The sequence below is a fragment of the Engraulis encrasicolus genome, chromosome 24 (genome assembly GCF_034702125.1).
Source record: "Engraulis encrasicolus isolate BLACKSEA-1 chromosome 24, IST_EnEncr_1.0, whole genome shotgun sequence".
NCBI classification, from domain to species: domain Eukaryota; kingdom Metazoa; phylum Chordata; class Actinopteri; order Clupeiformes; family Engraulidae; genus Engraulis; species Engraulis encrasicolus.
Window position 1 is genome coordinate 42,968,630 of NC_085880.1, and position 13,991 is coordinate 42,982,620.

The following is a 13,991-nucleotide window of genomic DNA, read 5'->3' on the forward strand; positions in this document are numbered from 1 at the left end:
TGGGCTACGGTTGATGCATAGATAAGCCATGTAGCAAAAAAGACTGATAGCCTAGGTGAGATCTTCCTCGGCTGGCGAGCGCTCCCATGTGTGTGCGCGCCTTTCCTTCCCGACAGTTGCTTACAAGTCGAAAACAGCACGAAAACAGCAAAGACAATGTGATATTTCATTCAAACAGGGCCTACACGCTCCAAATAAAACATTGGCTGGGGGGATTTTCAACCAGACCGAAGCGCGAGCAGACAGTCAGTGTGAAAAGTCAAGTCTACCGGAAAAATCGCCGTCTTCGCTGCCGCTCGCTTACCATCGGTGCACGAGCCATTTAGCCTAAATAGGCTAGTGAAGTGGCATATCGCAACAGCACATGCGGATTAGCCAAATTATATGCAACAAAGTCGCCAACAAAGCGTGGATTTAACGTTTAATACGCATATGCCAACGTTGTGTGAATACGGGGAAAGGATAGCCTTATTGGAAAGCCATTGTCCTTTCCATAGAAGACCACTTCGGCTTCGTTTCACCTCATAAGCATAGTTTTCATGCACTGCATTTGCTGAGACTACTAAGCATAAAGTTAGCGATCAAACTAAAAATATTGGTTGTTGTCATTACAGCATTTAATAGGCTACTATGGCTGTTGTTTAAAATAGGCCTAGCCATTGGATTGCCAACCGTCCCTTGTATTAAGAAACAAAAGTATGGTTCCATGAGCTGACATGGGACTCAATGTCGTTAAAATTGCATCTAAGATTTTTTCCCCCGTTTTTATTCGTTTGCGTAATTGTAGCCAGTGTAGTTTTTCTGTGCGTTCAGGGACCTATGTCCAACTCATCATCGCTGTGATGTCATGTTTGTTTTGCATTCCGGTACCTTGTGATTTACAAATGAAGCACTGCGCGCAACGTTGCATGCAGCAGCCTGCCAGACCTCCGTTACGCAGGCCTACATATATTTAGATAGATAGGCCTAGCTTTACTGACCCATCAGGGGGAAATTCGCCATGATTCACGGTAAACAGCAGAACTGATTTTTTTTTTTTTTCACTGGGCGGAAAAGATTGAGCCCGCGGACCGAACCGACCCGAGCCATATGCTTATATTTTCGACCCGAACCCGGCCCGAACCCAAGGGGCCCGTCGGGTTTGTCGGGCTGACCCGACCCGTTGAGAACTCTGTCCTGGATTGCCTTCACATAATGTTACATAATGGTTTTAGACAGAGACACGTTTTTCTTTTTTTTTCCCCCGGGTTGGAACGAGTTCTGGCTCAAGCGGAGAGAGAGCGAGCGGCTCAGTTGGCTGTGGACAAACAGCATTAACAAAAACATTCCAACTGGCCTGGATATCGCTGAGCCATCGCTACTAGCCCTGACCTACTGACGGACGCCATGCCGCTCAAAACATTAACACACTTTTGTGTGGGAAATGTTTTGAGTGGGATATGTTATAATAATATTATTTTTTTTTTGTAAATGAATTACAAATAATCAAAATTTTCAATAAATAAAATGTAAATTATTTTTTAAAAATACTGTTAAAAGGTTTGTAAAATCTTGAAACTATTATCTGTACATATTTTATATAGCATTCATGAAACATAAAAAAAAAACATTTGTTAAATGTTTTGTTCATCATTGGTTAATTATTTACTAATTCTTCATAGAGCTTTTAATGCATCCATTATTATAAAAAGGGATCTAAATTAACACCCCACCAGCCAAATGCTGGTGAAAATTCAGTTTGGCTGGTAGAAAAGAAAGGTTACTAGCAATGAGTGAGTGTGTGGTTGGCTAGTAAGACTAACACCAACTACCCATTTTGGCTGGTGAAGAAAAAAAAGTACATTTAAGGCCCAGATTATAAAGTGTTACTAAAGCATTAACAAAAACATTCCAACTGGCTGGATAGTGCTGAGCCATCATCTCTACTGTAGTGGCCGTGACCTACTGACGGATGCCAAGCCGCTCCACAAAGTAGAGGCAAGCGACTTTGCAACAAATCTGCAAGCTGCCATCTGATCTATGCCATGACATTTAATATTAGAAATAGTGTTTCAGTGTCTCCAGTGTGTTGTTCAAACACTCTTAAAGGGACACTCCACCCATTTGCATTAACCTTTCCATTGCTAGACACCCAGTCATACTTTTGAATGGTCGTGCAACACTCTCTCTATTCCCCCTGAGACAGGAGAAATCCGTATTCACCTCTTAACACTTCCTCCTACAATGATGTAAGAATCGTCATTTTGCATCATTGTATGAGGAAGTGTAAGAGAGGTGGATTTCTGTTGAGACTACAAGCCTTTTTCCCACCCTTTCAACCCCGCCCATAGGGGGTTGGACATAATGCGCTGACAGACCTATCACAGATCAGTGAGCCAGTGCTTTTGAAATCACTGGCATTGAGGCTCCAGTAAGTCACTGGCAGAGCTGCCTGGGTGTGGCCTGTGGAACTTGAGCATTGCTATGCATTATGGGGATTGTTGTCACAAATCCACAAACACTTAAAAGTCATTTTCTGCCTTTTCTCGGCCTAGAAGGCACCAAATTAGAAATGTATGCTACTATTCTACTACATATATAACCTACTTTCAATATATATTCATGTCTCCACCGGTGGAATGCCCCTTTAAAGTCGACGGTTTACATTCAGGCATGCCAATTTCCTGTGACACGCAAAACCGACACAAACTGTGTTTGAGTGAATTCTTTCAGTGGTTTTATTATGATTGCAAACAAGATGATAGTCTTGACGACATTTACAAAAAGAAACACAAGGTGGCATAACAGGACGAAGATGGCATTAACATAACTACCAAATAATCTGCAGTTGCGATCAGGAGGCAAAAGGCCCTCTTCATGCCGACATCATTACAACTCAGATCTGTGATTAGGGCCTAAAGCCGGAAATGAAAGGCAAAGAATGCGCAACTGAATGTCAAGGCTATGAGCGACGTGGGACTCACAGCACTGTGTAGTGTAGGGGATTAGAGGAGTGATATGTGCTCTACAGCCATAAGTAATACGTCCTCACCGACCGACGGGATAACTTGACTGCCATAAATAATACGTCCTCAGTGACGGGATAACTTGACTGCCCTGACACTACTGTAAATCCACAGCTGGCCCACCCCCAACACAACACAGTAGAGAAATAACTCACACAACACAACATAACACGGCAATGAAACAACGAGCGTGCACAACACAAGACAACAATACACAGCACTACAACAACAGACAACACAATATGGAAACAACGCTCGCACAAGACAGCACAACACAGTACTGAAACAATGAGCTCACACAACACAACACTGGAACAACACAACACTAGAACACAACAAAACAAGACAACACAGCAAGACAACATGACACCAGAAGACAACACTACACAGCACAAGAACAACACAGACACAACACAATACTGAAAACAACACAGCACAACACAAAACAGCATGGCACAAGACGAAACAACACGACACAAGACAACACAGACACACAACACAACTCAAGACAATACGGTTATACAACACAATATAATACTGAAACAATGCTGGCACAAGACACACCGGAACAACACAACACCAGACAACACAACTAAACACAGCACTAGAACAACACAGACACACAACCCACCGCAGAGCAATACGTTATACAACACCACACACTACACATATGCAGACGCACAGTTATGTCACACTCGATTAAGACATAAAGCACAAGTCACAACACAACACAACACAGTGAGGCCACAGTCACGTATTAAGAAGTAGAGGATAAGGAAAAGTCTTTGATGTGATCCCAATGCCACCCAAAAGACATCCACACCATATCGGACACGGGGTTAATCGACTTTCGCCAATCTGATGTTTTTCTTCCCCTCTTGCGCACTACATTATTCATGCTGCAGAGAAGTGACCTTCTGTGACTAAACGTGTTACAAATCACCGCAAGCGGTGACTTAAAAACAATTTGACACTTTTCACACCACTACCTGTCTCGTTACGTTCTCTATACATCTATGGACAGTCACACCACTCGAGACAGAAGAGGGCAGCTAATCAAAGCAGCGGCAATCAGTGTCATGGTCAAACTACCGCTGTGCGATGCTAACCCTGGCACCAAAACCTTCAACCCCTTAATCTTCTTATTAGACAACATCACAGTTGTGAAAAATGTAAGCCCTATGTGGCCCTATGGAAGGGGCCATCTGTGCTGCTGACATATAAACCTCTCTGCACAGCCAGACGAGGCCTACAATCCCTACCCTTTCCAGTGTTGCCAGATGTGTCTGACCAAATCCCACCCAAAAGCTTCTCAAAAACTGCCAAAATGCGCAAAATTCCGCCCAAATTCAACAAATTACATTGACTTCTCTGGGCCCAAAACGACTGAAAAAAAAAAAACAAATGGCCATTTTTTCCCGTTTTTACCCGCAGATGCTTATCTCAAGTAGCCCAATTGGACGGGCACCCGCCCAATCTGGCAACACTGCCCGCTTCACAGCACAGAAACACACACATCATCATCATCATCGTCGTCATGGGGGATGGGCGGAGTCTCTGAGTCAGCAATGCTGTGGTGGCAGCACATGTGCTGCTACTAGGCTAGTAGCCATCTCATCTTGTGATGGCTAGAGCAATTAAGGTATCTGCACAGTTTTTCATCACCAAATTAAATGCTTTTGCAGACCGTTTAGACCTCTGAGTATGGAAAACACTACAGTAAAAGAGCACTACAGTAAAAAACAAAAAAAACAAACAAACACACAAAACAAAGCCAATGCACTGTGCTGTATATTGGATTACTGTTATTAACTAGACCACATTCCAATAGAACAAAGAGAAAGTGGTGTTGCCCTTTAATGTGAGCATTATAAGAAAAGAAAATTACCAACAGTCATGGCAGCATGGACAAGTTCTGTTGGTTTGATAATGCAGGCAAGACTAGGCCAGAATTTGAACATCAGAGTTCTAAAATTCAAATTCAAAATTTGCAGAGGAACGGCAGTTAGTCAGGGTGCTCTCTGCACACTTACAATCATTGACAGTAAATAGAATGGACGCCAAATCAACGCTATTTGCCATTCAACGCTTTGAAGCCAGATTTGGGAACATTCCAACTTACATTCCACCTTAGCAACGCCAAACGCAGGTGCTGATTGGACAACAACAAGACTTCTAACGGTCAATCAAACCATGTTCTGATGCTCATTGGTCAATTTAACTTTTAATATCTCTCTAAAATAAAACATCACCACAAAAAATCACCACCCTGGTAAGTTGGAGAGCAAGGGGACCTACTAGTTCAGCGAAAAATTATCCCCCTGGAGAGGCATTTAAGGGAGATACAGGGTTTTATGTCTCTCATAGGAATGAATGGGATTTGGCCATTTTTTGGTCTTTTTGGGTCCAACCTTGGCTCCAACTTGGCTTCAACAATGAAATAGAATTTTGGCCTCCATTCTATTTACTCTCAATGCTTACAATGCTCTGCTCCACTCATCATCCTCAACACCAAAAAAAAAATCACTGAATTGGGATGAACAAGAGTCTGGCTGCCTGGCTGAGCATGAATACATAGAGACATACACAACACTGAGTGAAGAGGGACCAAAAAAGTAAGAAGGAGCAGAGAGGAAATTGCAGAGGAAATTAACCCAAGGGGGTCAAGGAAACATACACATACAGAACAGACAGAGACAGAGAGAGAGAGAGAGAGACAGAGACAGAGACAGAGACAGAGACAGAGACAGAGAGAGAGAGAGAGAGAGAGAGAGAGAGAGAGAGAGAGAGAGAGAGAGAGAGAGAGAGGGGAAACAGCAGCTGATAGACGAGTGGACCATGACGAGAGACATCCCTGTGCGGCGCACTGCCAGGTCCTCAAGAGCTAGCCACTCCCTCCAATTCAACCTTAACTTGTCCCAGTGGAACACCCTCAAATTAGATTTAGCCTTTAAATTAAGCGATTAAATTAAAGGAGTACGCTTGACCGTAAAAGAGAGGAGAGAGCAAATCAACTTACTAGTCTCCATTCACATCAACAAATCAAGCTTGAAGCAAGCGTGACGCATATGAATATTTTGGTTTTTTTTTCTATGTTCTATGTTTACGATTCTCCGCTCAGCTGACCCCACACTCCTCCAGGGACTGTAACCAATACCCTGTAAATAACTGTACGTCACTTTGGATTAAAGCGTCAGCTAAGTGTAATGTAACAACTGCCAACATACATGCCGTCACTGACACACCGACTCTGTATGGAACATGCTGGAGCCTCAAACTAACAAACAACCACAGACACAATGGCCAACGACCAGCAAGCTTTGTAGTGGTGTGTGCGTGAGTGACAAAGATACCATGTGTTAGTGCTCGTTTTGTGTGCGTCTGTGTGTGAATGAGTGAATGAGAAATACTGTGTGTGTGAGTGTGAGTGTGAGTGTGTGTGTGTGTGTGTGTGTGTGTGTGTGTGTGTGTGTGTGTGTGTGTGTGAGTGTGTGTGTGTGTGTGTGTGTGTGTGTGTGTGTGTGTGTGTGTGTATGTATGTGTGTGTGTATGTCTGTGCACGCGTACACAATGAGTGGCTGTGGTGTGAAAGGCAGGTACAATCATGCTCATCAGCCTGAAAGAGAGGCGAGCGAAACTGGGAGTGTAGGACCAGCAGCAGCAGCAGCAGCAGCAGCAGCCAAGCCAAGCTAAGCCAAGACTACCCAGTCAGCGCACACACACACACACACACACACACACACACACACACACACACACACACACACACACACACACACACACACACACACACACACACACACACACGCACACACACACACACACAGGCACACACACACACACACACGGTTACTGCTGTGCCACCCTCCGCCCCCCCAATCCACCCCCCTTCCTACACACACATGCACACAAACAAATACACAAACACAAACGAGGCTAATGGCTAATCGCTGCCAAAGCTGACGCGTGGGTTTGATAACGGTTGGAAAAGCCTCCTAGCTCTGTCTAACGAGTGCTGATTAGCCAAGCTATTCCCGTCCCGTAACATCATGTGCACTGAGGTGCAAGCTCTCGCTCGCTCTCTCTCTCTCTCTCTCTCTCTCTCTCTCTCTCTCTCTGTGGCTCTCTCTCCTCGTCTCTCTCTCTCTCTCTCTCTCTGTCTCTCTCTCTCTCTCTCTCTCTCTCTCTCTCTCTCTCTCTGTCTCAGATGTAGAGAAAGATGGAGAGAAATAAAGAAATAATACTGACGGTTTTCTTTTTTGATTTCTATTTGAATATCATTACGAGATTGATTTCAGCTTTCCTGATGGTAATCAGGCTCTATGAAAAAGAGCAATATGAAAGTGAGCAAATGGGTGAGTGAAAGAGTGTGAAGTGTTGAGAGGAAGAAAAAAAAACGCAAACTTACTTTCCTATGTTCTCTGGCAAGTGCTGCAAGGAAATATCGTTGATGGAGAGGCAGGTTAAATTCTTTAAGTCTGGAAAAGTTTCTGGCAATCTGCAAAACAAGAAGAGAGAAATCCCAGAGCTTATTCATGAGCGGTTTGGATTCCAACCACAGTGACACACACACACACACACACACACACACACACACACACACACAACAGGTTTGAACTCCAACCACCGTGACCAGCAATTTGTCTGACTGTTATTCCAACTTAATCTTACAAACACACAGACGCACAGACACAGGCAGGCAGGCAGGCAGGCAGGCAGGCAGGCAGGCAGGCAGGCAGGCAGACAGACAGACAGACAGACAGACAGACAGACACACACACACACACGGCATACAGGAAGACACACACACTTCTTCCTTTTTTTGCAGTACACACACGTGTAAATGCACTCCATACAAATGTTTGTAATTACACACAAATGCACACATTTTTCTTGCAAATACACAATGCAAACAAAATATGTAAATGTGAATGTAAATGTAAAGCACACACACGAGTGTGCACACTCACACACACACACACAATTGTCACACACACACACACAGCAAAGGGTGAGACTAAAACGTCACGGCGGGTAAATCCTGATGGACTTCACACAACATTCCTCCACTAATGCCAGGACTACATAGAGCAGAGCCAGCGGCCGCACAAGTAGAGCGCTAACTCTTTGTTTACCAGGTCACTGAACTACAGCCACTAGTTCAAGTCCTTTTGTTTTGAGCTTCTTAACGACGCGCGCACGCACACACACACACACACAGGCGCACACACACACACACGCGCACACGCGCACACGCACGCACACGCACACACACACACACGCACACACACACACACTGAGGCTGAGCGCGGGACAAGCTGAGGCTGAGCTCGGGTCGGGGGTGTGAGTTAAGTGTTTTTCCGAGTGCACGTTCGGTCATGCGTAAGAGCATTTCCCATGTGCCCAGTGTTGTCTGTGTGACGGTGTGAACTAAAAGGCTAAACTGGCACTGATACTGACTACTAAGAGTAAAACGTGCATCTCGCTCAGGCAGGGGTCCAAGTTAACACCAGCCAAACGGCCAAGTGTAAGCTCAGTTTGGCTTTTAGAAAAGGAAACTCACTTTAACCGGTAGTAAGTGTATATGTGGCTAGTGAGACTTAGCATCTACTAGCCCAATTGGATAGAGATGAAAAAAAGTTAATTTATAGCCCTGTATTGACATCGTTTTGTTTGTTTGTTTATAAACATCATGTTGTGAGGAGGGGCAAGATACTGACAGCCAACCAAGCAAGCTAATTTTTTGACCGACAATCAGGTCAAACATGCGCAGCCAGGGATTGTTTACAAATGGAGAACCCATGTATATCATAATTGTGTTTGAAAGTTCGGTTACACACATCCACTAGGGGTGGGCGGTATATCTTCTATGTGGGAATTCTTGTCATTCAAATCATTTGAAAACATATTTTTAAACTTTTAATCTATAACTCTAACCCTATATCTACAGGACGCAATGTTCTATTGCGGTAGACGGTATGAGACAAAATCTCTATCATTGATGAAAAAATACCGCACACGATATTATACCGCGGTTACCGCCCACCCCTAACATCCACATAATCCAAGTGCCAGACAATTACAGCAGTAGATAGTGGATTTAGAGAGTGGTTTGCACACTGAGCATAAGCTCCAAAAATATACTTGGTTTAACACACTGCAAAGTTCCAGAGCACTAGTGGGGTCTTCTCCAGGCAAGGAGGAAGACCCCACTAAAGCATTAAAATGTTGCAGTTTGGTAACCCCTTACCAGACACCGTCACGCCACTGGGAAGTTGTAATGGTAGTCACTCAAAAAACTTAAAGGGACACTGTGTGAGATTTTTAGTTATTTATTTCCAGAATGCATGCTGCCCATTCACTACTGTTACCTTTTTCATGAATGAAATACTGACCACCACCATCAAATTCTAAGTATTCATTATGACTGGAAAAATTACATACATGAAAAGGGGGATCTTCTCCATAGTCCGCCATTTTGAATTTCCAAAAATAGCCCATTTTAGCTGCAAAAATGACTGTACTTGGATCTTACTAGAAAATATTTGTTAATTACTTAGTAAACGTTCATGAAAAATTTGGCAATAGGCAGACCAGTTTCAATGAGCAGCATAGTTGCAGTACCTTTTTTGACCATTTCCTGCACAGTGTCCCTTTAAGTACCATAGTACTACACACTATGACAGTACCGGTAAACAGGGCCTTTAGTAATACATTATGACGTTCCCTGCAGATATGGTAACATTTATAACAGGGGTAGTGTAATAAAGTGTATTTTTTGTTTTTTGCTTTTTGTAATAAAGTGTATTTTTTGTTTTTTTTTGTTTGAGCTTACACACAGTGTACTGTGCACACCGCTCGCTCTCTCACAAGAGCTGCATTACAATGCCGGCTGGCTAGAGAGCTTGTGCTTCCGGGGTGGGGTGGGGTGGGTTAACTCGCCCTTGGGGGAAGACACGGCTCACGCTCACCAATGAATAACATTGATGGGAAAACAGAAACACAATGGCAAACTGGGCCACTACACGGCAAGCATTCTCTGGGGGAGGAGGAAAATGAAAACATTATGGGTGACCTAATTAGGTTCAGTGTATCGCATATCAAATTTAAACCATGAAGCCCCATAATGCACGCTGTACCACCAGTGGCACGCTGTGATAGTCATTGAAAGGTTAATTACCATAGTACTACACTACTATGACATAACACAGGGCCTTTAAATGTACTACGACTATGTCATTGCCATTCTGGTAACAACAAATTTATAACGCCGTGTTTCAACGGTTTAAGAAATGGGCAATGTAATAAATGTGCTGTTACTAGAATGGCAATGTCCCTAATGTATTACTAAAGGCCCTGTGTACTGTCTTAGTAATACACACAGTGGAGATAAAGGCAGTGACTGGTGTCAGTGACTAGCACAGCATTCTATTGGTGGAACAGTGCGCATTGTGAGCACATTATACAGCTCCAGGCCACTTTATTAGAATAGCATGAAAAAGTTGATTTATTTCCATAATTCCATCAATAATGTTAAACTGTCATGGATTGTAGATTCATGGCCCAGTTGTTGAACTATTCCAATCATTCATTCACTCATTTTCAATGGGGTTTCATTTCTGGTGATTTAGAATTAAACTGGTGAGTTAGCGCCAACACGTGGCATGGAAATCTACAGGGTATATTGAAGAGTGAAGTGTGGGACCCCACTCAGCAATCAAGAACAGCTGACAGCAAAGCATCAAGGATATCTGGGCTTCCATAACTCCCATGCACTGTTTCTGCCATTGACTTCAATGATAAACGCATCATGGCCGTTATTAAGACAGAGAGAGTCCTAACCAAGTATTGAACGTTGCATGTTATGTAGACCAAAGTACCAAATTTCAATTGATTTGATGTGACCCGAATTTTGATGAAGAAAATTGTGATTTTATCACAATATTCTACATGATGCGAATTCCTCAATTCATGGGTTTTTTGAGCTGGAAGATCAAAATATGTAAAAATAAACAATTTAATGATTGGAATAGTTAAAAAACTGGGCCATGAATCTATAATCCATGACAGTTTAACATTATTGATTGAATTATGGAAATAAATCAACTTTTTCATGCTATTCCAATTAAGTGGCCTGGAGCTGTAAGGTAACATTGTGATGAAGTGCAGTTGGTAGGGTGTATTTGTGTTAGCTAGATTTTTAGCCTGTGCTACTGCACTACAGCATGTTACATGGGTTGAAAACGAAGGGGAGTGTGCCCTCTCTGCACAGGCCTTTCATTAGATGACGCGGCAGCATGACGCTGGTCTGTCCCTTCACTGTGAGCCCCTATGAAAGTAAAAGCCACTGATAAACAAACCGTAAGCCCACTAATAACAAGCCAGTTTAACTGGCCGAAATGATATGGCTTAAACTTTATGAAGGGTGTAACGGGGGGGGGGGGGTCAGTAACAGAACTCTGGTAGCCTGGGCCCACCCATCCTTCTTGCTGTGGCACTACAGTCATGGGTAAGCGGTTAAGGCGTCAGACTTGTAGCACAATGGTTGCCGGTTCGACTCCCCACCAGCCAGGTTGGAGGCCCGCGTAGCAGTCCAGTGTCCAGCCGACTAAGCCACGGCTCGGCCACCAATGCAATTTCTTGTAGGAAAGGTGTAGTGTACGATTGCCCATGGCTGATTATTGGACGTTATGAGTGTATCATTTGGCATACTGTACATGTAGCCATTCATGTCAGTTGTATCTATTCAAACAAAACGCAAGCCTCCGTTTGTCAAGCAGTTTGTGTCGTCGCCTTTCCACCCCTCCCCGCTCTCTGATTGGCTCCCTTGCTCAGGACCACACTTTTGATGTAGAATCCATGCTGTCTGTACTTTCAGATCGGAACGATTGAGCAAAGCAGTATAGGATTTCCCAGGCTACTCAACCAGAGATTTTGATAGGAAGGTGAGATGGGACAGCCATGTAATCGTACATGGAAATTAACGGTGAAGATTCGTAACGCAAATATGGCGTCTACCCGCACATCTCCCGCCTTTCTGGTAACAAGAGCCAATGTGCCTGCTGAGCTGCGGTGCCAGTGATCCAATCATCTGGCTGCATCGGTGCACGCGAAATGATGCGCATGCTCAGTTGTGAAAAGCCGTTGTTCTCGTGCCGTTACGGAACTACTGCGCCTGTGCTCTGTCAAAAAAAACGTGGGAAAAGTGGCTTAAAAAGTTTTGTTTTGACTCGTATAACACAACCAAGCAGTCTAGATTGATCAGTTTTTCACGGTGGTTTCAACCATATGGTTTTCACAACCGCTGGGTTCTTCTCCGTCCTGTACTCAGTTTCCCCATTCATTTTTCCCATTGACTCTCAGATCTGCTCTACATAATCGCGAAATAGCACCCCGAAGGCGTCAACAAGATGGCCGCCATCTGTCCCGTCTCGATCTAAACCGTCTCTGACTCAACCAGAGGTTTGTAGTTGCAATAGTTGCAATGGGACCCAGACATGAATGGCCAACCAAAGCAGTATGGGATTTCCCAGGCGATCCAACTAGAGGATGACATTTTTCGGGAATTCCCGTGGCTCCCACGGGATGGGAGTCAAATTTTTAAAGATAAATGGGAGCGGGCAGGAGCGGGAATAAAAATGAACGAACGGGAGAGGGAATGCCAAAAACAGATGATAATTTTCATCATATTTGAAACAACCAAAAGTAGCCTACACCTGTCCATTGTTACACAGTTTCACCCTGGAGACTACGTGTGTGCAGGCTATGAGAGAGGACAGCGTGAACTAATGCGGGTCGCTTATTTTTTCATTTAAAAAAAAAAAAAAAAGCGCCTTTTTTTTTTAACGAAACGGGAGTGGGAGGGAGTGGGATTGATTTTGAGTCGGAGTGGGCAGGATTGGGAGACATTCTTTTCAGGAGTGGACGGGATGGGATTTGTTTCTTTTACTCCAGTCCGGGATGGGACGGGATGGGATTTATTTTCTGGGACCGGGATGGGGCGGGAGTGAAAATCCACTCCCGAGTCATGCTCTATATCCAACCACAAGTTTGTAGTTGCAACAGCCAGGTTGGGACCTAGACATGAATGGCCAACCTAGGATTTGTATAGTGTACAAATTGACAAACAACAACAACAACAACAACACCCCGCAGCAAACATCACAGCAACCGCAGCAGCAAGCGAGACAAAGGGTCTTTGTGTGTGTGTGTGTGTGCGTGACAAAGGGTCTTGATGGTTAATTACCTGGTTAGTGGGTTTCCACTGAAGTCAGCTACCTGGAGAGCTTTACAGTATGAGATGGAGTCTGGGATCTCCATGATGTCTGCATGCCAAGACACAAAAAAACACAAGACACATGTTAGGAATGCAGAGAGATACCTGCAGACTTGTCAACACCTACAGTATGGCGGCTCTACTGAGGTGAACAGGGTGAACTCTCATTACATTACATTACATTACATTACATTGCATTTGGCGGAGGCTTTTTAGCCAAAGCGACTTACAATAGAGGACATAATCATAGCCAACATCAATAGTAGATATGAAGCAATACAAGCAATATACAGACAGAGGTGAACTCTCCTAACATGAAGGTTAAGCAATTGTACAATAAACGTAACATCAATAAACAGCTAAAAAAGAAGCACTGTAGTTAGCATCAACACACTGAAAGGAAATGGGAAAGATCCTTAGAGTGAAAAGTAAGAAAAGGTCACACCATGCATGAACTTTCTTTTTATTACACAGATGCGTTTCGGTGTTCTGCCTTCCCGAGGAAAAACACTATACGCATGGTGTAAACTTTTCTTACTTTTCGTGTTTAACAATGTTTTGGGCAGCACCCTAAAAAGAAGAAAAATCTGTTTGGGTGTAGCCTCCTCCAACTCTTATGAAGCAATATTATATTATTAACTATATGCTTAGAGTGCAAGACACAAGTCTGGAGTACAGATAGATAACTGATGGCTTGTCAGCTGTTTCAC

General features: G+C 43.7%; 1 protein-coding gene across 1 annotated transcript in view; it reads right to left on the minus strand.

The window, feature by feature from the left end:
• lrrc1 (leucine rich repeat containing 1) overlaps positions 1–13,991 on the minus strand; it is an 82,340-nt gene that overhangs the window by 50,217 nt on the left and 18,132 nt on the right. The window contains exons 3-4 of the mRNA XM_063191361.1: positions 13,252–13,330; positions 7,414–7,503 (exon numbers count right to left, since the gene is read on the minus strand). Of these exons, the coding sequence (XP_063047431.1) occupies positions 7,414–7,503; positions 13,252–13,330 (169 nt within the window). The remainder of the gene's footprint in view (positions 1–7,413; positions 7,504–13,251; positions 13,331–13,991) is intronic.